Here is a 21,433-nt window from a genome sequence, read left to right as displayed (position 1 = left end):
GTAGACTAGCAGGTGGGCCATCAAGAACAGCATGGTGCCCTGGCTAGTGTAGCTCAGTGGACTGAGCACAGGCTGCAAACCAAAGGGTTGCCGGTTCAATTCCCAGTCAGGGCACATGCCTGGGTTTCGGGCCAGGTCCCCAGTGGGGGCGTGTGAGAGGCAACCACACATTGACATTTCTCTCCCTTTCTCCCTCCCTTCCTCTCTCTCTAAAAGAAAAGAAAAGAACAGCATGGTGCTGCCTGCAGCTGCCTCCCCACCCACCCCGTGGCCTTAGGCGAAGAGGAACCCAGGGGCTGGCCACACCCCATGTCTGGGGCCTGGGTCAGGCCCCACCTCCAACACGGAACATGTGCAGTGTCTCGTACCTCGGCCACATAGCTGATGGCGTCCTTCAGGTTGAGCTCATGGAAAACATTTAGAATTCGATCTCGTGACTTTTGGGCCGACCTCCTCATAAGGATTTTGCTGAGGAATCTCCTGTCAAAATTGGACCACCTGGGGGAGGGAACCAGACAAGGTCAGCAGCTGGAGGGCTGTGAGCGAGGCCCTGGGACGATAGGGCAGGGCACCCCCACCCACGACCCAGACTCGCCAAACACGGTCTCCCAGAGCTGGGTGGACACAGAAGGCCCCCTTTTCTCTCACTGGTTTTTATGTACTATTTATAACAACCACAGAGGCCGGTGTTAAAAGAAAAGCAATAAACCACAATCATGCCTGTTTCACAACCCTGTATTTTGTTCCTACCTTCCTATCTGATGACAATGGTTATAAGAATGTACATAAAATTGTGGGTTCTGTTTTCTCATTTAATGTGATATTGCAGACAGTTTTCCAAGTGACTACGTCACCCTCCAGAAAGGTGGGCTGAGGACCGCGTGGGGCGTGTCACACCTGCAGGAGGCACGGGTCAGGGGAGGAGACTGCCCCACCCCGCTCCTCTCATCTCTCACACTAGGAGAGAATCAAGCTGCCCAGAAGTAGTTTTTTAAACCCAACATGATCAGAACAGGGACCAGCTGTTTGGGTCAGAAGAGGAAGGGGCTGGACAAGGCTGGAAGGGGAACTTCCAGAAGAGGCTCAGTGCCCTGGGGAGGGGAACACCAGGCAGGAGGGGCTCCAAACACCTGGGAGGAGGGGTTGCAGGGGGAGGAGGGGGACCTGGACATTTCGGCTCCTTTGAGTGCAGTGTTCTTCGTAATTAGAGTTTTGTGGGGTCAGAGGGGCAGCATTCTCTTTATCCGGAAGGTCTATAGTCAGTCATTGGATAGAGGAGGAGGCAGGGAAACGAACAACTGAGGCAAAAGTACCTCCCAAGGTTCCCTTCTCATCCAGTCAGGGGCCACACCGGCCACTTACTTGTCTCTGAGATAATTGTGTCCGATTTGCCCTGATATGTCCTCGATGGCCGAGAGGATGTGGTCAAAAGCCTTTCCAGAACAGAAGGGTCAGTGTCACTTGCTGGCTCTCCCTATGCTCCTCCCCAGGTCCTGCCTTCCCCCCAGCCTCTCCCCTCCCCTCCCCTCCCACCTCCCTCCCTCCCCAACCCCCCTACCCGGCCATGCAGCTTCTCGTTGAGTTTGGGCTCGCGGTGCTCACTCCTCTTCACCTTCAGCCACTGCACCAGGGGCTTGATGGTCAGGCCCTGGGAGACGGAGGGGGCCACGCTGACTCTGACAGCCAGGGCAGGCCCCGCGGCACCTCGCTCCAGCCCACCACGCCCCTGGTGTGCCATTCCACACCCGACCCGCACACACCCACAGAGGGTGGAGCAGGCCACCCTTATCCAGGGACCCGGCAGGTTTGTGGGCTACCCTGTAGAGAGGATCCCCCACAACAGCCCTGTGGGTCCCCCGGCACCTCTTGAGGGCCCGAATCAGCTCCTCAGATGAGCCTGAAGCAAGGCCAATCGGGGTGATAAAATACGAACTGGGGCTCTCTCAACCAGTGACAGCTCAGGAAGGATATTTTTAAGCCGAATTGTGCTGCGTCCCCTGAGGGGCCACATGAAAACCTACAAAACAGCTCCTAGTTACTAAAATTATAGAATCTAATTAGGGTCTGGAGCTCGGAAAGGCTCTCTGGAGAGCACGGCGGCGACGGTGTGGCCTGCCCGCTGTGGCCGGCGGACTCGGGCCATGGAGGGCTGTCAGGAGGACAGCGAGGCCTGGCCGGTCCAGTGCAGAGAGGCTACCTGGAAGATGACAGTGAAGTAGATGACGATGATGGTGGTGCTGACAAACAGTTTCTTCTCCTTGACCTTGTCCTCATCCAGAAGGACCACCAGGGCAAAGGCCACAGCCCCGCGCAGGCCGCCATAGGACATGACCACCTGGTCTATGATCTCCAGCTGCACCATGCGGTACCGGTTCAGGATCCAGGTCTGCAGGACAACACCTGTGGGGGCCAGGCCCGCGCTCAGCTGCCACAGAGGGCCCTGCGCCCGCTGCCACCCTCCCTGGCAGCCGCTGCCTTTGAAAGGTAGCACTTAGGAATTCCCTCTAAGGATGGAAGGCAGTGACAAGTGACAGCAGCCTCTAGCATAGGGGATGGTGACAAATCCATGTTATGGCCCTATTCACCCCGTCCCTTGTTCCGCTTTGGAACTGTGCCTCTCTCTACGGACACTCTGAACACTCCAAGTTCAAGGTGTCGGCTGCTGGGCAGCTCTGCCGGGCTCAGGTCTCTGTGGGGCTCAGGCTGTGCTGGCCGAGGCCTTGCCTCCTGATGCCTCGGGCAGCTCTGGGACCAAAGGCCAGCACCTGGCTCTACCCCACCATGGCATCTGCTCCCTGGAGCCCTTAGTCCCCAGGACCGGGGGAGGCATGGGCGAGATCACTGGAAGCCTCTTGCCCCCTTGGGCCCCCACACAGGAACCCGAGGCAGCTCCCGAGGTCCCCCGAGGGATGGTGACAGGTTCTGAGGGGTGGCAATGGGCTCCGGCCTCACGCATGCCATGGTCCATTTCCTCAGTGACTGCACTGTCCCCAAGTCATCCTGTCACATCCTGAATGAGTCCATGGGGAACCAGCCGGGCTCCCCTGGGTTTGGGAACCTTCTATGCTGACCTGCAGCTGTCCTACCTTAGAATCACTGTGGTGAGGCCACGAGAAGGCCTGGGCCTTCACTGAGGACTACTGACCATCCGTCTGAAGCTCCCTGGGGGCTCCTGAACCTCCCCTCTGCTGTGCTGGGGGCAAATGCCAAGTCCCTGGTCCCCACAGACTCCCCACACCCAGTCCCTATGTCACCTGCCACTGTCCCCCCACTGTCCTCCTGCCATCTCCCCATCATCCTCCATAGCCTCCCATCCCCCATCACCCCAGCCCCATCATCCCCCCTTGTGCTCTATCCCCACTGCCCCCCACCATCTCCCAAGGTTCCCCATTTCCCCTCATTACCTGTCGTTCCCCCATCCCCACATGGTCCGTGCCACCCCCACTGCCCACCCCGGTGCCCTCACCAATGGCCCGGTACACGGAGATGAAGACCAGCGTCAGCAGCACGAAGGCCGTGTTCCACCTCCAGATCTGGGGGTCCACCGCTGAGATGCCCAGGAACATGAAGATGATGGTCTCGGCCCCGCTCGCCAGCATCTTCATGGTGTAGCGCACGGTGGTGGAGGACTGCTCCGAGATGTTGGCCTTCACGTACTTCTGACAGCAGATGCCGCAGAAGGTGATGCTGGGTAGGGGGTGACAACATGCCATGGAGCGCTCCCACTGGACCCTGTGGGGCCACTCCCAAGGCTCAGCACCTCTGTCCCCCAGAGACATCTTGGGGCCTCTATGTTCTGGACAAATGTCCACTCACTGGACAGCCCTTCTCTCCATAAGCTCAGGGTTCCTACTTGGGGTTCAGCGACCTGCACTGGGACCAGGCCAACATCACCGCTATCTGATAATGAGCCTCTGGGACCTGAACCCTGAGCCCCAGAGCAGGCTGCCTGTTTCTGCCCGAGCCAGGCGGGCTGGCTCGAAGCAGGGAGCACAGCGCAGGCCCGGGAGGGAGGCGGGATGTGGTGGGCCAGGAACACAAGCCCCTCCCCTCCGGCCCAGAGTGGGCCTGCAGCGGCACGGTTGCAGCAGAACACCGACTCCCTGTTTAAAAAGCTAAACAGATCAAATTCTTCGCCCCCACAGTGACGTTCCACCCAGCTTGGGAAGCGGGCCAGGCAGACGGTGGGCTGGAGGAGGGACCGTGACAGGCTGTGCCACGTCCAGGGCCGGGGGAGCACAGGCACCACCCCTGCCGCCCCCTCATCTGGGCGGTCCCGCTCCCCTGTTTCAACAGCCCTCTGGCGCCACAGCCCACCCCACTCAGCAGGGCCGCCAGGGTGTGCTCCGGGCTCCGGGGCCTGCGCGAGCCAGGGAGGACTTACGCCAGGATGGCCGACAGGGACAGCATCTCGGAGGTGAGGTAGGACAGGTAGGAGATGACGAACACAAAGCCGGGCTCGATGGTGCGCACGTGCTTGGTGAAGCGGGTCACGAACGAGAGCAGGAAGGCATACAAGACCCCCACCAGCGTGCCCCCCAGGCTCACCACGAAGAAGGACACTGCAAGGGGCAAGGACGCAATGCTGGGTTTCCTGAATGGCCCTTTGTGGCCTCAGCATGGCCTGACCCATGTGGCGTGGGCCAGGCTGGTCAGGCTGGCCTTCCTTTCAGGCCATTCCTCATGGCAGTTGCCTGGTAACCCCCCCAACAGAGGCGCCAACAGCTCAGCTAATAAGAGGCCCATTCTCTGGAAGAGAGGCCTGGACTCCTCCAGCCCCCCTGTGGAAAGCTGGGGAGGGGGCGGACCTGTGGCCCACAGGAGGCCCAGCTCCCCGTCCACATCAGAGGGCGCATTGTGACCAGTGGCCCTCTGGTGTGGGTTCGCAGCGGGGACCCAGCCCCGCGCCCACAGGCACAGCCGGGCTGCCATTATCCCTGCCCAGAGAAACATCTAGGACTCATAGGGCACCAGGACCCACAACCCCCAACCTGGTATCCCTGTGGGTCTAACAGGGCAATGACACCCGGGCTTCCCAGGGAGGCTGGAGCCCAGTGAAACTGTGTTTGTGAAACACACTGGGGCCAGAAAGGACTGTCAGACCGTGGTGGGTCCCTGGGGCAGACCTTGGGCCAAAGCCGGGCCCAGCCCAGCTCTGCAGTCCCCAGACACACTGCCAAGAAGCAGCCTGAATTCTGGAGGAGGGGACGTGGCCCTGGCATTCCCAACACACGGACCCCCCAACCACACACCTATGCCTTTCAAGCAATCCACGCCAGTCACCTTGTCACCACCCAGGTTCACGAAAGATTCAAACACGTTGTACAGGACCTGGGGGACAGAGAGGCAAACCAGACATGGGGTCAGCCCTCCGTCAGCACTGCCCCTCTCCCCGTCTCAGGCCCCAAGCCTCGTGGGACTTGGCGCTACAGAGGAGCTTGTGGCAGCCATCTATCTTGTAACCTGAAGGCCGCTGGCAGGAAAATTATCACAGGGCAGTAATGGTCAACAGGAAGAAGGCCAATGAGGAGCCAGCAGGTGGGGTCTGGGAGGCAGAACACTCTGAAAGGAACTAGAACCTTCAGGAGCAAACATGGCCCTTTCCTACTCTGGGCCAAACAGGGGTGGTCACAAAGCTAACCCACTGCGTGCAATTCTCAATTTCATTTTCCAAGACAAACTCAGTTTCATCTTTAGTGACTTCGCTGTTATGCTGCCCCCCGATGTGGGATCACACCCCCTGGCATCTCTGCATGTTGATGTTTAAACCTTATCCCACCAAGACGTTGAGATGAAACACCCAGAAACCTTATCCTCAGCCTCAGTTGTAGAGACAGCTGTGTTTTCTGAGCCTGAGCGCTCCTGAACGATGCGCCGGGCTCCACCCCAAGGAAGCAGAGGTGCCGCCCTGGGTGGGCTGCAGGCCCCTCGGGAGGAAACTCATCTCTGTGCCCCCAAGTCTGTGCTCCCCAGGACTCCCAAGGGGTGGGTGAATAAAGTTGTATTTGCAAAAGAAGAAACACAGGTGCTGTGCACATGGATGGAGCGCATGCACGCTAAGGTCATTGAGAACCAGACCATCGCCAGCCCAGCTTCTTCATGAAAACCCGTGTGGGAGGGAAGACGGGGCCTCGTGCAGGAGATAAGTGGAGAACACCCTGGCTCCGCTGGGGTTTGTGCCCCTACAGAGACACAAAAGCCTCAGGACAGGAGCCCCAGCCTTGACAGGGCGTGCACTGCATTTCTGATCAGGTCTCCAATTACTTCCAAGCCCCTGGAGACTATCTCATCCACCACATAATGAAACTGGTGCAATCTTCCCTTAGGGTTCTTCAATCTCCTGAGCCCTGAAGCGACGCTGGGGACAAGGATTTCTTAGAGAAGCCACATGCACTTTCAGAGCAAAGAGGGAACTCCAGTTCCCACGGTGTCTGCAAAGCCTACGGGCCGAGGTGGTGCACGGCGGGGCACGGGGCACACAGCCTGGCCTAGAGTCGGCTTAGAGACACAGTCACTCCCAGGGAGCTTGTGGCCCAGTTTGGGACTGGGTTTTGAGACCTTCGTGATGGCCACAGTGCTGAGACAATTCCTCATGTTTCAAGAATCTTCTATTCACGTCCCATAGTGTTAGCCTGGCCTCCAGCCCCTGCCTACCTGAAGGCCCTGCCAAGCTCCCCAGTGCCACCTCTTTGAGGGAAAAACTACGTTCCTGGACACGCCATGGGCACTGGCTGATCCCCCTCCCCAACCCCAGTGAGACTGTGTCTGTTTACTTACTGATGCCATTTGGAAAATCAGGAAGGAGGGCACCCACTGTAGGCCCAAGGTTAAAGACCCTCTGCTCTGGGGACAGAGAGCATGGGATTGCAACAGTGAAATTGTCACCCACGAAGGAATGAAGTGTGTGTGGGGCGGGGGTAGGGGGGTGGGTGCTAAGAACTGTGAAAGAACAAATGAAGAAATGTGATTAAAACAGCCCGTCATTCCGAGTTAGGAGCGAGGGGAGGAAAAGGCCCCCCCCATAAAAGGGGCTGGCCTGGGGAAGGCTGTTGGGGCCAACGAGCAGACCCGGGCTCTGCGGGTGACCTCGTCAAGGCTCTCCCTGTGCTGGACGCACTGAGGGACAGAGGCGATGCCCGGGGATTGGGGGAGGGGGTCTGTGCTTTCCAGCACAGTGAATATGGTTCCCCCCACCAACAGGTTTGAATGCTCTGTGGCAAGTCCAGGACCCTCCTTCCCCCACTCTCTCACCACGGTGACAGCGTCATTCAGCAGTGACTCCCCAAAGACAATGATGAACAGGACCTCGTTGACATGAACCTCCTCAAACACCGCCAGGACGGCCACCGGGTCCACCGCAGCGATCAGGCTGCCGAACAGGAGGAAATCCAACAGCCCAATCTCCAGGTTTCCTGGGAGACAAGCGGGGCATCAGGGAGAGCCTCAGAAGGCTGAGTGGGTGAGGGCCCCTGCAGCGTCCCCTGGCCACCAGGACCTGGGAGAGAAGAGGGGCTATGAGGAGCAAAGGTGGGAGCATATCCTTGGCCTTTCTGGGGCTGCCTCGGGCTGCTGGCCTGGCGACTGCTGGACAGGGGACCCCCAGGTGGGGGACTCTGGCTCTCAGGGCTCAGGCTGGCTGGTGTGGGAACCCAAGTCAGACTACTGGCCTTTCTCAGGGGCTTCCATAGTCCTTCAAGAAAGGTGGGGCACCCCAGCCCATCCACAGGAGACTGACCACCTGGTTCTCCTCTTCATGTCCCCTTAGGCCTGGAGGACCCCTCCTGGCCAGCTCACCAGGAAGCCCACTGCAGGCAGATGAGGGCATCAGGTCGTGCCTGGCCAGGAGACGTGCAGTCAGACCCCAGCCCTGGGGAGTTTGCAGCCCAGGTCAACATGAGTACAGATGCAGGGTCACAGGTGCTGGGAAAGCATCAGGGGACTTGACTGGGCGAGAGAAGGCCTCCCAGAGAAATGATGTCTCAGCCATGACTGGCACCGGGACTGGCCTAAGGGGAGGTGAGGGGGTGGGGCAGGCCTCACAGGACCCTGGGTACCATGACTGCCCTTGGGAAACCCCAAAGACCCCTAACGTGAGTGGCTGCAAGGGAATGGGGGAGAGAGGAGGGAGATGGATGACACATTTGGGGGTGCTGGGAGGGGAGAAGCAGGGGCTGGGGTGAGGGAGGAAGCTCTGGAAGGAACGGGTTCATATGGAGCCCAGCCCCCTACTTCCTTCTGCTGCACGGCTCCTGCCCAGGGGGTTCCTGGGCACCTTTGGGTGGGGAGATGGTGCTGAAGTGCACTTTCACCCTTTGTAGTCCTCCCAGAGTTATCTCAGCCGTCACCAACGGCTGAGATAACAGAGTTATCACCAACCGTCACATGCTGACCCCGTTTCCCAGTGATGGGCCCACAACCTCAGGGAGGTGCATGTGGGTACCTGTTCATCTCAGCCCAGGTGTTAGGCCTGCCCTCAGCTGGGCTTGGTTGGAGGAGGACCTTGGCTGTGGGCCTCCTTGCTGCCCTGTTGGCATTGAGTCCCCTCCCCAGCCCGAGTGGACCGCAGGGGCCCAAGGGCCAGCCAGGCCTTGAGAGCAGGAAGAGACCCATTGACAGGGCAGGGAAGACAGAGGGAGGGCAGGCGGGCCTGAGTGCACACGGGCTGGATGCTGCCCCGAGTTCCAGGACAGGGGCATCTGCGGGAGCCCCACTCTTCCTCAGGGCCCAGCCATGCCCCCAGGGTCCCCTCAGAGAAGGTGGTCTCTGCAGAGGGCTTTGCCCGCAGAGGAAGTCTCCTGTGAGCTCCTAAAGCCCCACTCCTGGCATCAGTGTCACAGTGTCCCGAGGAAGTGACAGGTGTTAAAAGAACCAGCTTCCGGTGAGTTTTAAAGGCCCCGTTTGGAATGGGGACCACAGGTTTTGCTTTTCCACCCCAGACACTGCTGGTGGGCAAATATGAGAACTTAGTCCTGCCTGGGTTCAAACACCAGGGGCTTCCTGACACACGTTCTCTGTCCAGGCCCATCAATCCTTAAAAGCTTCCCTGAATATCAGCCTCAAGTTGTGGAGGACACTGGCCAAGCCAGCGGTGCATTCTAGAAGCCAGCCTTCCAAGCAGGATGCATGCTGGGGCTAGAAGCACTGACCCAGCTAGGACCGCTGTGGATGAGACTGGGGGCTTGTCGCCCCCAATCTGCACATTCTAGTCCCTCTCTCTACCTTGGGCCAGAAGACCCGTGGCTTTGCCTACCTGCAGGGGCCTCTCCAACTGCTGGGAGCTTCTGTAGGTCCTGCCCCTGAGCTGGCTCACGTGGACAGTGACCCAGGATGTCCAGGCCAACCCTTCCCCAGAGGGGTGCACTGGGCCTCGAGCCACTGGTCTGCACAGATGGATCCCTGCCCCCCTAGTCCCACTGGCTTCCAGCTCTGTTTACCCGGGAACAGAACAGACATGTTGGCCCCTGGGCACCGCTCTGCTCCCCGACCCGGCCTGGCGCTCAGCCGAACCACCTGTGTCCAGGGGTGCCAGTCACAGGCGTCCCTGCTCTAAACCCTGAGACTTCCCCCTGGGCCCAGCAGCCAGAGATGGCCATGCCATCTTAGGCATGTCCTGACTACCTAAAGGCATCGCCAATAAATGTAAACTAATCGCACCACGTGGTCCTGCAGCTTCTAGGCGAGTGTAACACCATGTCACCTTTGATAGGTCTCTCTGGGCTGGGCCTGGCGGGTGGTGCCAACAGTGGGGGGCTTGAGGGAAGATGTGTGCTCCCCGTGGGGTAAGGACAAAGTCCCAAGGTGACACATGTACTGGGCGAGGTGACTGTTCTCATCAGGGGAACTTTGGTCCCTCTTTCTCAATGCATCTCCTCTGTCACTAGGATTTAAAGGTCTTAAGCCACATGGGAGGCAGGTACAAGGCTCTTCCTTCTATCAGATGGGAAATCGCTAATCTGGGCTCATCCCCGTGAAACTGGTTCCGGTGGAGGAAGTGTGTGAGGTGGGGCCAAGCGCTGAAGCAGGCGCATGGGTGGTGGGTGCTGACACCCACCGTCTCACTGCCCCGATTACCCCAGTGCCAACAGCAAACCTGCAGACTTGTGATGCAGCAGGGGCAGCCGTGGCAACCCAGACAGGCCAGCACCGAGGGCTGCACCGAGGGCTGCACGGCGCCGGCACGGCGCCGGCACGTCGGTGCAGGGCCTCAGGTGAACCCCTAGCCTCGCCTGCTCCAGTTTCCCAGGTAGATAATGACCAACCTGCAGGTGGGTGGGGTGAACCTTGCAGTCCGCCAAGGCTGAGTTAAGTAACCAAACTGAAGAAACACATGGCAAGGGAGTAGCTTTGTGTGCCTGTGAAAAGGTGTGGCCTTTTCTCCGTGGTTTATGCAGAAAGGACACCCAAACATTCTGATTAGGTGTGTGTTTACCTGGGCTGTGAGGCTTGGATGCAGGCCTCTGCCAGAGGGGCCTCCTCCTTTGTCCCTGGGGGCTTGGTGACGGGGGAGTGGGGCCGGACCCCATCTTTCTGCCAAGCGGGAGGGATAGCAGCTGGGCCGTCCCCACCTGCCCAGCCCACTGGCCTCCCTGGTACAACTGGACTTCATTTCCAGGCAGAATGCATGCCTTGGCCTGGGGACAGCTATTCGTGAACTGAAGCTTACTTTAAACAAACCAAGAGGGTTTAGTGGGCCCACCAGTGACCTTTCTCACTGACCAGAAACACCACTTCTAAGGCCTGTGTTCTGCACCCTGAGCTTTCTTAAACAGAGATGCCCAGAGGCTGCCCAGCAGAGCAGCACCATAGGGTGCTATGGTGTCCACCCTGCAAAGCCCACCCCAATGGTGCCCACCCTGCCGAGTCCGCCTGGTGGACGGGGGGCCTGCTCACCCATCAGACCACTCAGGAAGACGCCATAGAGAGAAAGGCCAGTGGTGGCCGCATTCCACACGGTGCCGATGACAGCATATAGCAGGATGGTGCCCAGGTTGCTGAAGAAGAGCCGGTTGGGCATGAAGTAGCCAGCGTCCAGCACGATGGGTGGCAGCAGGTAGAAGAAGAAGACGGTGGGTGTGAGCGTGAAGGATGCGATGTGGTCGGCCGCCCAGACGATGCCGCCTAGCACGAGGCCCAGCACGATGAGCAGTGCACTCTCAGGGACCACGCTGGTGACCTTGTGGGACAGGTGGAAGCCTGCGGGGGAGGGGAGTGTCAGGGGGCCAGGACCCCTGGGGGAAGGGAGTAGGGTTGTGGGGAGTGGGGCCCAACAGGGAAGGGGAGGATGAGTGAGGGGCTGGGACTCCATGGGGGAAGGACAAGAGGGAGGGGTTGGGGGGCAGGGGCCCCACGGGAGGGGCCATCCAGACATCACAGGACAGACACGGCTCAAGAAGCAAGGCCCCTCGGCCTGTCCTTGGACGCCTCCCTCTGCCCCATTCATGTGGCAGCCCCCCCAACCCCCACCCCCCTTCCCTCAGGGCCTAGCCAGGCCACGCCCCCTTAAGGTCCTTTCTGGGGGCAGGAAACAGCCTCTCCCAGGAGCAGAGCCTTCTAACATCAGGGTCTCCAGGGCTCCCTAAAGGAACCAGCTCCACTATCCACATTCAGCTTTTAGGGGACCGTGGCCCCCAGAGGTCTTCCCTCCCACAACCGGCCCATTGGCCCCCTCGACCCTCCGGGCCGTCAACCCTGCCAGGATCTCAGGGGGCCCAGGCCTATGGAGCCCATTTCTCCTTTGTTCTGTTGTAAGACTCAGAAAAACAGTGACAGTGTCTACATTAAGCTTTCAAAATAGTTGGAATGCTGACAGAAGCACTGGGCTCCTTCTGCTTAAGCAATATTTGGCATAATTATCTTTTTCATCCACTGAAGTTCTCTGCTTAGCAAGAGGCCTTCTTTGAAATTCTGAGCTGAGCCATATCCTGAACTGCCAGGACCCAGTCCCAGTGGGGAGGACTGGGATGCAGGGCACAGGGCACTGTCCCGCCAGGGTCCTGCCCTGGGCAGGTCCCGCCCCAGGCAGGTCCCGCCCCGTCTCAGGAGGAATTCTTGGGCGAGGCTGGAGGCTGCGGCTCAGAGGCTGGGTCCTGCCCGTTCAGATCCAGCCCCACCTATCAGGTTGCCTCACTCCCTGGCCTGTTTCATCACTTGTAATCACGGGTCATAGTGGGGGCTCCCTGAGGCAGGAGGTCTCCTGGCCTGACTGCTGTTTCTTCCTCATGGACAGCCCTCTCCAGTCCAGCCGAGAAGGCACATGACAGACCCAGTACAGGGCCTTCCAGGTACCGTGGCCTCTGGCCTGTGACCTATGACTTCCAAGAGCCACCCCCCGCAACCCCGCCCGGCCACATGCTGGGTAAGAATCAGAATGCATTAGTGCTTCTGGGCCCTGTGGACCTGCTGAGGGTCCCGGCCCCATGCCCACAGGCCTGCGGGCCCTCCGGAGCCCCAGCCCAGCTGCACATCTCGCATCCTGACCAGGCCCTGCTCTCCCCCCAATATGAAATGCACACACATCAGGCGGAAGCAGCGCCCCTTCGCCCCACCCCAGGGGAGCCTCCCAGGAAGCCCGCAGAGGGCGTTCCCACCCTCATGGGGAAACTTGAAAGCTGAGGAGACTGGCGCCTGGATGTTGCCACATGCTTGAGGACAGATGACAAGTGGAACCAAAGGGTGACCACCTGGAATGAGGGATGTTGTTTCTGAACAAGGAGGGCCAGTTTCCTTGGGATCATCAGGCCCTGCCTGGCTTCTCAGCAGGAAAACATCCTGGCCTCACTGGGGTTTACAGGCTCACGCCCCCTGGAGGGAGTTCTCCCCAAGCTTGGGAGGGGCCGTGATGTGGGTGAGAAAGGGCAGGGGGGCAGCACAGCTTACCCCGTGCTCAGTTCTTTCCCCACACGACAGCGTCCAAGAGCCCCTGTCCTCAGCAGCAATGGGCTTCCCAGAGCCCCACAGAGACCTAGCCTGCGGCGAGAGCACACAGAGACTGTCTCTTTCTGCCACAGCATGCTCCAACTGCCCCGGGCTCTGGGACGTTGGGGGTTGCCTTCTGCTTTGGGAAGAGACTTGGGAGGCCCTACTCTTCCTGTGGCTTGTGGCCCTGAAAGCCAAGTGCACAGGGTAGTACAAGAACCCCCTGCAGGTTCCAGAGCCCCACTCCAGACACCAGACTCAAAAGTCCTGGGCCATTCCAGCAGTCTGCATTCTAACTGGTCTCAAGGCCCCTCCCTGGTGGACTATGGAAAGGACTGGAGAGCATGTCCCTCCAGCTGGACCCTCCCTAATTATTTAATGATGTGCAGAGAGAACCAAGCTGATAGTCTTCTCTTCTTTCCTAATGGCTTTGGTGTCCAGGAGCTGCGTTGAGAAGGCCAGTGGTCCCTGGCCTTGCTTCTCTGTCGTTGACTGGGCCATTGGTGATGGAACGCCTTTCTCTGGGGTTGGGGGTGCCATTATCTCTTGCCTCCATGAATTCTTAGGAGTTCCAAGCCAGCTGTTTTGGGGGCCACCCAGCTGGAGGCTCTAGTTCCACTCACCATTCATCCACACAAGTCACTGTTTTCTACAAAATGCATGTTTTCTGTCCTCCTTCATGTCTTGGCCAGGCTCCAGCAGAGACTGTATTTGTGGCAACCTCCTCACTTGTTCCTCTTGCCTTTTACTGGGTAAAGCAGCGTTGGCTGTAGGTCCTTGTTGTTCATCATGTTGAATATTTTATGCCCACTCCCTTCTGGCCTGAAATGTTTCTGCTGAAAAATCAGATGACAGTCTAATGGGAGCTTCCTTATGGGTAACTAGCTGCTTTTCTCTCATGGCTTTAGGATTCTCTCCTTGTCTTTAACCTTTGCCATTTTAATTGTGATGTGTCTTGGTGTGGGCCTCTTTGTGTCCCCCTTGTTTGGGACTCTCTGTGCTTCCTGGACTTGTGTGTCTTTTTCCTTCACCAGGTTAAGGAAGTCTTTAGTCATTATTTCTTCAAATAGGTCTCAATCCCTTGCTCACTCTCTTCTCCTGGTATCCACGCTTCATGCTATCCCAAAGATTTCTGAAACTCTCCTCATTTTTTAAAAGTCTTTTTTCTTTTTGCTGCTCTGCTTGGATGTTTTTTTCTACCTTGTCTTCCAAATCACTGTTTTGATCCTCTGCTTCATCTCACCTACTGTTTTTCCTTCCCGTGTATTATTTACTTCAGATATTGCACTCTTTATTTCTGACTGGTACTTTTTAATGGTTTCTAGATCTTTTTTCATGCTTTTGAACATCCTTATAATCATTACTCTAATAAACTTTATATCTGATCAATTGCTTGCCCCCATTCCATCTAGTTCTGGACAATTCTCTTGTTCTTTCATTTGGGGCCTGTTTCTTTGTCTTCCCACTCTTTCCACCTCTTTGGGTTTGTTTCTATGTGTTAGGTAGATCCACAAACACTGTCTTAATATACCGATGTGGTTTCCTCTGTCTGTCCTTGGCTATAAGGCTTCTCTCCAGCTAGCGCTCAGTTGGTTACTCAGGATGATTTTTCTATAATTCAGCTGTAGTTCCAGTTTGGTTCTGGGAGGAGCTTGGTGTAGCTTCCACCTACTTTTCCACCATCTTAGATCCCCTCCCTCTTGCTCTTTAAGGGCCACACGATAAGCACCTGTCCAGCAAAGCTCCAGAGCAGCCAGGAGGTGCCCATAGGTCTGCAGGCCTCTTGGAAGATTGAACCCAGTGACTGAAATACAGCACCACAGGTTACAGGGCCTAAGGCCAGACTTAAGGGGCACCCGGTGACCTCTGAACTCTAGTAGGCCCCTTGCTAAGGCAGCAGTGAGGGATCCCCAGAGCTGGCTCAGGTTGTATGGTGAGGACTCCATGTTTCGTCACAACTCTCCCAAAATTAGAGATTCACCACGGATCACAGCATTATGAATTTCCCCTTGACAACTGCAGGGCCAGCAGGCGGGAAGGTGCCGCGGGACCAGGCTCACCCTGAAACACAACAGCAACAAACTTTGCACTTTTTGAACTGGAAGTCCTGGCTGACACCATCAGCTAATCCTTCGCTGCATTCCTGTATGGCAGCTGGTTACTACAAAATCTTATTAATTTGGGAAATAGCAGAGGAGAAGCCAACTTCAGACCAGATGCTCTTACTCAGAAGGAAGCCCTGGAAAGCCACAGGAAAAAAAAGTGATTTGCACTTTTTTCTCAGTGAGAACATATGTCCACACGCAGGCGCTTGATTCTGAACTTCTGCCACGAGTGACGGGCACACTCCATGAGGGCAGAACCCTGGGGATGGGCGCATTTCGAGGGCTCACCCATGTCCTCCTGTGTGGAAGTGCTGGTCACATCTGCCCACGAGGGGCAGTGGGCGGCTCTGTCCTCATCCCAGGCAGATGAGAAACGGCACGCCCTGGCAGACTTAGTCTAACTTCTCTTCACATTTGGGAGACATTGTTTCCTTTTCCGTGACCTGTTTCTTCACGGCATTTGCTTGCAGCTTCACAGGTTCTCAAGCCCCTTCTTACTGACACGTTGCTCTTCTCGTACTAGTCCGGGGACCTTCTCGCTGTCACAGGTATGGCCATTTATTCTTTTACTTTGTTCGTGTCGTTTTGTTTTGTTTTGTTTTGTTTTGTTTGTGCAGACATTTTCTCTTTGGGTAAATCTATTCATCTTTTGTTTTATGGCTTCTGAAGGTTGGGTTATGCTTCAAAAAGCCATTCCTACTCCTCTGATTTCTATTAAACTTTTAACATTCAATTTAGCTTTACTTGAATTTAACAAAGAATATAATTTAAAATAGTCATGAAACTGAAGGATCTGCTGAACCCCAGAGAGAGCCTTCCCTTGAGCCCGAGTGTCCATGGACAGCTCACTGCCCCTGTGGCTGGGACTCTCACCCGCCCCGCGTCCACAGGGGCTGTGCCATGGTGTTCTCCCCTGGGCATGGACTCACAGCTCGCCACTGCCCTTCAACCACGCTTCCCTGTCCTATGTCCCAGAATGCCTGGGTTTCACCTTCTCCCGTCTGCAGACGTTTGCCTGCAGATTCCTGTGCTGTGAGGTCATGTCCTGTGGTGGCAGAGCTGCCCACAGCCTCCCGAAGATGCTGCCCACCGTCTTTGGGCTCTGAGCGGTGCAAGGAGGAAAGGCAGACCAGCTGCTCCTATTTACTTATTTCACCTGTGCCAGTCACCTGTTGGCCTGCTTTTTTCCATCTGGTTGCAGGAAGAAATTTTTTAATCCTTGAGAACAACCTTGTAGCAAGGACACCTCTCAATGCCGATTTTTATTCTTTCCTCTAATGCTGGGGATGTCTTTTCTGCTGCAACCCTGTCCTGTCTTCACTGCAGTGGTCAGCCTCTGGTGACTGGTTTGTCTTTCAGACTTGGGGACAAGGGGAGGGCAGCAGTCTGAGATCGTCTTGGTTCTCCATTTTCACCCAGAACCCCGGGTCTCTGGTCATGGTCTCTGGTCCATGGGTTTCTTCCGGAGCACGTCTTGCCAGCCTGGTGCAGGCCAAGCCGGCTCCCCTCCTCTCCCACGGCCACCTCGGACGGACGGCAGGCTGCATTGTAATAAGCTAATTATACTGAAAACTCAACTGGTTTAAAGTGGCAATTTGCTAGTGGTTTGGCAATTAAGCACATAATGGGCACTTTAGGAGCCAGGCAACTCTGGCTCCAAGTGCCCTGCAGCATCATTCCTGCTGCTGAGGGTGAGGGTCTCCGGCCAGAACCGGGCCTGGCCTCCACGGCGTGGGCCTTGGACACAAGAAGGACTTGGCCCTTCGTCTGGACCCCAGTCACTGCAGGCCACACACTTCCTGCCACGGCCTGCACATTACTGGGATGGGGTAACAATACTCACGTCTCAGGGTTATTGTGAAATTTACCAAGGTAACGGGGTGGAGGTGACTGCTAGTACTGCACACATGGGCCTTTCTTTCCTACCTGTGCCCTCTGTCTACAGCCCGCAGCTCTGCGAGAGCGAATGTGGGGAGGACACCCACCCAGTACTTGGGTAGCTGCCTCCAATCTAACGGCTGGGGCACTGCCACTGCCTAGGGCTGCTTGGTCTTCCGGGGATGCACCCAAGGAGGGTGCCAGGGTGGTGGGAGCAGCACACAGAGCAGTCAGATGAGGGGCTCCAGTCCCTCGCCCTGCTCCTCACCACTGTGCTCATCACCAGAAGACCCAGCACCTCAGTCCAAGCTGTAGGGACCATGTGCTCAGGGGGGCTTGGCCACCTGGACACCAATGGCAGTGGGAAGATCCTGAGTTCCCTCCCAGCCTACGTAGTCTTTACTTCCAAAGAGACAAGGGACCACCAGGCGTGTGTGAGTAGTAACCTGGTCATCTCTTCCTCTGGACCCATAGCTCCGGGGCCCACAATTGGCCCATCCAAGGCCTGAGCCACAGAGAAAGGTCCGGGATCCTATAACCACGCGCTATGAGGGTGGCCTTGATGGGGAAGCAAGCATGTGGTGCAACCTTGTGCATCAAAAACCTGCATTTGCTGGGGAGAAGCCAGGCCCTTGCAGCTGGAAGAGCAGAGGAGCTGTGCTCTGTGCGCTGCTTAGCGTGCAAAAGGCAGAGCTCCATCCAGCTGTGTGTCAGCCCCACGTGCAGAACCGGCAGCTGCAGCCACAGCCAGAACCAAGACAAAGCTTTGCAGGGAGACACTGGCTCCCCGCACACTCAAACACTTCCTCGGTAGCAAGCCACCGGAACAAACACTGAAGCAGCAAACACTGACACACAGTCCCAGGGCTGACAGCACAGAGCAATCGTGACAGCGGGAGGCGGCCGGGAGTCTCTGCACAGGACAAAATTGAAGTGTGTCACAGATGTGAGGCCACTCAAAAGCAGAGTGAGGCCTGCCAGGTCCGGAGCTCCCCTGCTGTCTACTGTTCTTCCGACGATGCACTTCAGCGAAGTGACTTCCAAGCCCACAGGTAACTGCCCAAGCCAGAGAGTTATAGCTAATTAAGTGCAAACAACATGGCCACAAGGTGGTAACAACAGGGGATACACACTTTTAGTTCTAATTACAACCTCTGACCAGTGTTAAAGGTCAGAAGGAGATGACCAACCAGCCGTTTCTGGAGCAGGCTCCAGACAAAGCGGGCACCGAGGGCTCGGAAGGTCAGTGCTGGTGTGTGTCACTCCCCTCGATACACAGCAGGGCTCTGGACCTGGGGTCAGGCCCTGCGTCGTTGCTGCCTCCAAGGACCTCTCCACAAGATTCAGCTGAGTCCACGCAAATGCAACAGCACAGTAAATCCCTTGGTTTTAGTTTAACATGTGCGAGCCTGGTAAATTAACCCTGCAGACAAAGTAACCAGAGCAACCAGGAATGCCTTTCCAGAGGAGGGACGGGGCGCACTTGGGACCCACGTCACTTGCTAGGAGGAGCAGGGCAGGGCTGGACCTGAAGTGTCACACACTCAGGTATACAGACACACACGTGCACATGCTGATACACACAGAAACACAGACACGTGCAGATACACACATGCACATGAGCACCCAGCACAAACTCTCCAGCGTTCTCTACAGACAACGTACAGGGTCCCCCCAGCACTCCTCCAGGACAGGGGCTAGCTTCCTGTACCCACTGCCACCAGCCCACTCCTCTCTGACCTCCACGCCCCGGCTGTGCTCGCTCGGCACCCTGGGGGAAATTAAAGTGAATGTGTCAGCCCAGTCCAGGGCAGGAGGCAATGATATTTATAGAGTCCGCAAATATTATCTAACTGACCCCACACCTCCTGCCTGAGAGGATGTTCCAGATGGGCGCTCTGAGGTCACCGTCAGACGAAGCAGACGAGAGTGCTGTGCAGGGAGTCCCAGACCCGGCAGGGGCGCACTGTCGGGCAGGGCGATGGCTGCTTCCTGCACCACGTGCATCGGGCTCGGGGGGCCAGCCCTTCTGCTCACAAACCACAACATGTTTTAAATACCACATGGTTACAAAACTCAAGCAGACTTCGTCAACTTTTAAATTAAAAAGTGAAAATTGTTAGTGGCTTCCTATGGGAGCGGCAGTTCCTTTAATTCTGAGCCATGGCGAGCAACACATATAAGGACAGAAGGAGAGCGGGGCCTCTCTGGGGCGGCTCTGGCCTTTTGTCTACGTTGTGGCCCCCAGGTCTGACAGACAGGGAAGCCCGTCATCCTTCGGTCACAAACACTGACGAGCTCAGGAAGTCCTTTGGGCCTATGTCCAAGATGGTGTGTGAGTCCTGAAACACTGAGGTCCCTTCCATGACTGTCCCCTTTGGAGAATGCAGTTGAACACAGGCGTTCCTGCTCTGAATTATTTCATTATCCTCATCGCTTATGTTTGTCTGTCACACCATCTCCCATAAATGTTTTTGTAGGAGGTGTTGCTCAAATAGGATTGGGTGCAGCTTTCATGAGAGCCCCCACTGTTCCCCTGTGACCCATTCACCGACAGGTGTGTCCTCTGGGGTCAGATTAGAAAGCCAGCGAGAAAAGCTCAGTGGACTGCTTCCCCAGTGCCCGGTAGGGAGCTAGGGGCTGGTTGGGTGCCCACAGTGTGGCTCCTGGGGCCTGGGGTCAGGGCAGGCTCTCAGGAAAAGCAGTAAGACAGAAGGACAGGGTTTTAGATTCATCTTCGAGCCCTAAAGAGAGACCCAGAGGAGCACTTCCCTTTAAAGTAACCCTCGTCCTGTGTTCAGAGGCATCCACCCCAAGGCTGGCCCTTGCAGGGCAGGTAGTAACCACCCAGCAGGTGTTATTGATATATTATGTGGTTCAACACATGAATAGTAATGAATAGTAAGTGCTGTCAGGTGAAGCCTGTTAGCGAATCGTGTGTGGCCTTGGTGTGACCCACAGGAGCCAGGCCACCAGCTCCGTCTGCAGCAGCGGAGCCTCCACACTGCAGCATCCTTCTCCCCAAGTGCCTTGGCCTCCTCGGTCCTTCCTCCACATCAGTCTGCTCCCGAAGTGTTCCATGTACAAAGGATTATACATTTTAACATACAGATTCAGGAGAGGACCTGCCACAATCACAGGTAGCTCCTGCTTTTCAAAAGTCCACATTATGCCACTTTGCTTTTATGAAAGACCTACATTAGTACCTGTGTTTGCTAACTGGAATAAATTCAAAGAGGATTTTTGTTTTTATGCAAAGAGGCAAAAAGCGTAGAAAGCATCCAGCGTTTGTTTTGCAGCAGCCGTTACAGAGGCAGCAGGACCCCGAGCAGGGGGAGTGGCAACGCCCTCACTGCACGGTGGCGTTATTTTAGGCCGTATGTGTTATGTGGTATGATCTGGTGGGTTATGTTTTCTGTTTGGGAACATTCAAATGGTGATTGCTTCTCCCTTTATGTCATTTTGGCTTAAGAAAGCTTTCATAGGAACGTTCTATTTTTGAATTAGGGGAGAAACCTGTATATCTTTATGGCTAGAAATTGATGGAGTAGCTCCTATTGTACCAACTCTCCCTCTCTCCCTCAAGTAACAAGCATGAACTCTCTCTCTCGCACATGTTTATATGTAATTAAATATAAAATATATACAATCTTAAATATATATTTATATATTATATATATTATATTATATATTATATATCTATAGATAGATAGATGGATAGATAGACACTGAAGAGAGACCAAAAGAAAAATAAAGCAGAAACTGGAGGGGGCTCTAAACTTTTAGGAAGGAACAAGCACTAGTAATTTCCCTCTTTGTGTTTTTTTTTTAAAGGCTTTTTCCAGAGAACAAATCCCAGCTAGGGCCATGCAGAACACCTAAAAATCAGAAAGAAGCCTGTGGTCCTCCTGGCCTGAAAAATCAAAGGACAAAGACCAGTAAAAGCACAGCAGCTGAGAAGTGAAGGGGGCAAATCCCAGAAAGGGAAGAGCCAGAGAGGCCAAGCCCCAGAGTGTGTGTGTGATTTCCTTCCAGGTCTCTGGTTGCTCTGTCTTTGCAGGACACACGAGAGAGGTGAGCCCAAGCGCCAGCAGAAGCCAAAAGAAATGAGCAGAGATTTCAGCTGCTGTCACCACAGGGGGCGCATTTTTGGAGTTTTAGTCCAGTCCTGGTAAAACGATAATGCAGCAACAACAATGAAGCAACAACTACCCCAAAAGTCAGTGTTCTTCAGAAGAACCTAATAGAATACATGGTGTCTGTGAGATGTCAGTAACAACATCCTGGATACAATCCAAAATCACTAGATGGCGATTTTCAACCTTTTCCATCTCGTGGCACATATAAACTAACTATTAAAATTTTGTGGCACACCAAAAAATATTATATTTTTTGCCCATCTGACAAAAAACTAGGTATAATTTTGATCCATTCACACCAGATGGCTTTTGTTGTGTTGGCTGTTGTCATTTCTTAATTTGACAATCTGAGGGAAAAGAGGTCAGTGCCCCTGTCTAAACAGTCAGGTACTGCGT

The 21,433-nt window shown here is 55.8% G+C and overlaps 1 protein-coding gene across 2 annotated transcripts in view; it reads right to left on the bottom strand.

Moving 5' to 3' along the window:
• The window catches only part of SLC9A3 (solute carrier family 9 member A3), a 47,903-nt gene that overhangs the window by 7,413 nt on the left and 19,057 nt on the right, over positions 1–21,433 (bottom strand). For both annotated transcript variants that reach the window (XM_036020303.1, XM_028532327.2), the window contains exons 2-10: positions 10,891–11,193; positions 7,252–7,412; positions 5,253–5,331; positions 4,385–4,562; positions 3,467–3,687; positions 2,198–2,400; positions 1,559–1,648; positions 1,363–1,433; positions 369–498 (exon numbers count right to left, since the gene is read on the bottom strand). In XM_036020303.1, the coding sequence (XP_035876196.1) occupies positions 369–498; positions 1,363–1,433; positions 1,559–1,648; positions 2,198–2,400; positions 3,467–3,687; positions 4,385–4,562; positions 5,253–5,331; positions 7,252–7,412; positions 10,891–11,193 (1,436 nt within the window). The remainder of the gene's footprint in view (positions 1–368; positions 499–1,362; positions 1,434–1,558; positions 1,649–2,197; positions 2,401–3,466; positions 3,688–4,384; positions 4,563–5,252; positions 5,332–7,251; positions 7,413–10,890; positions 11,194–21,433) is intronic.

Source organism: Phyllostomus discolor, chromosome 3 (assembly GCF_004126475.2).
Source record: "Phyllostomus discolor isolate MPI-MPIP mPhyDis1 chromosome 3, mPhyDis1.pri.v3, whole genome shotgun sequence".
In the NCBI taxonomy this organism is placed as follows: Eukaryota; Metazoa; Chordata; class Mammalia; order Chiroptera; family Phyllostomidae; genus Phyllostomus; species Phyllostomus discolor.
The sequence above is the reverse complement of the archived record's forward strand: the minus strand, read 5'-3'. Positions and strand labels throughout refer to the sequence as shown.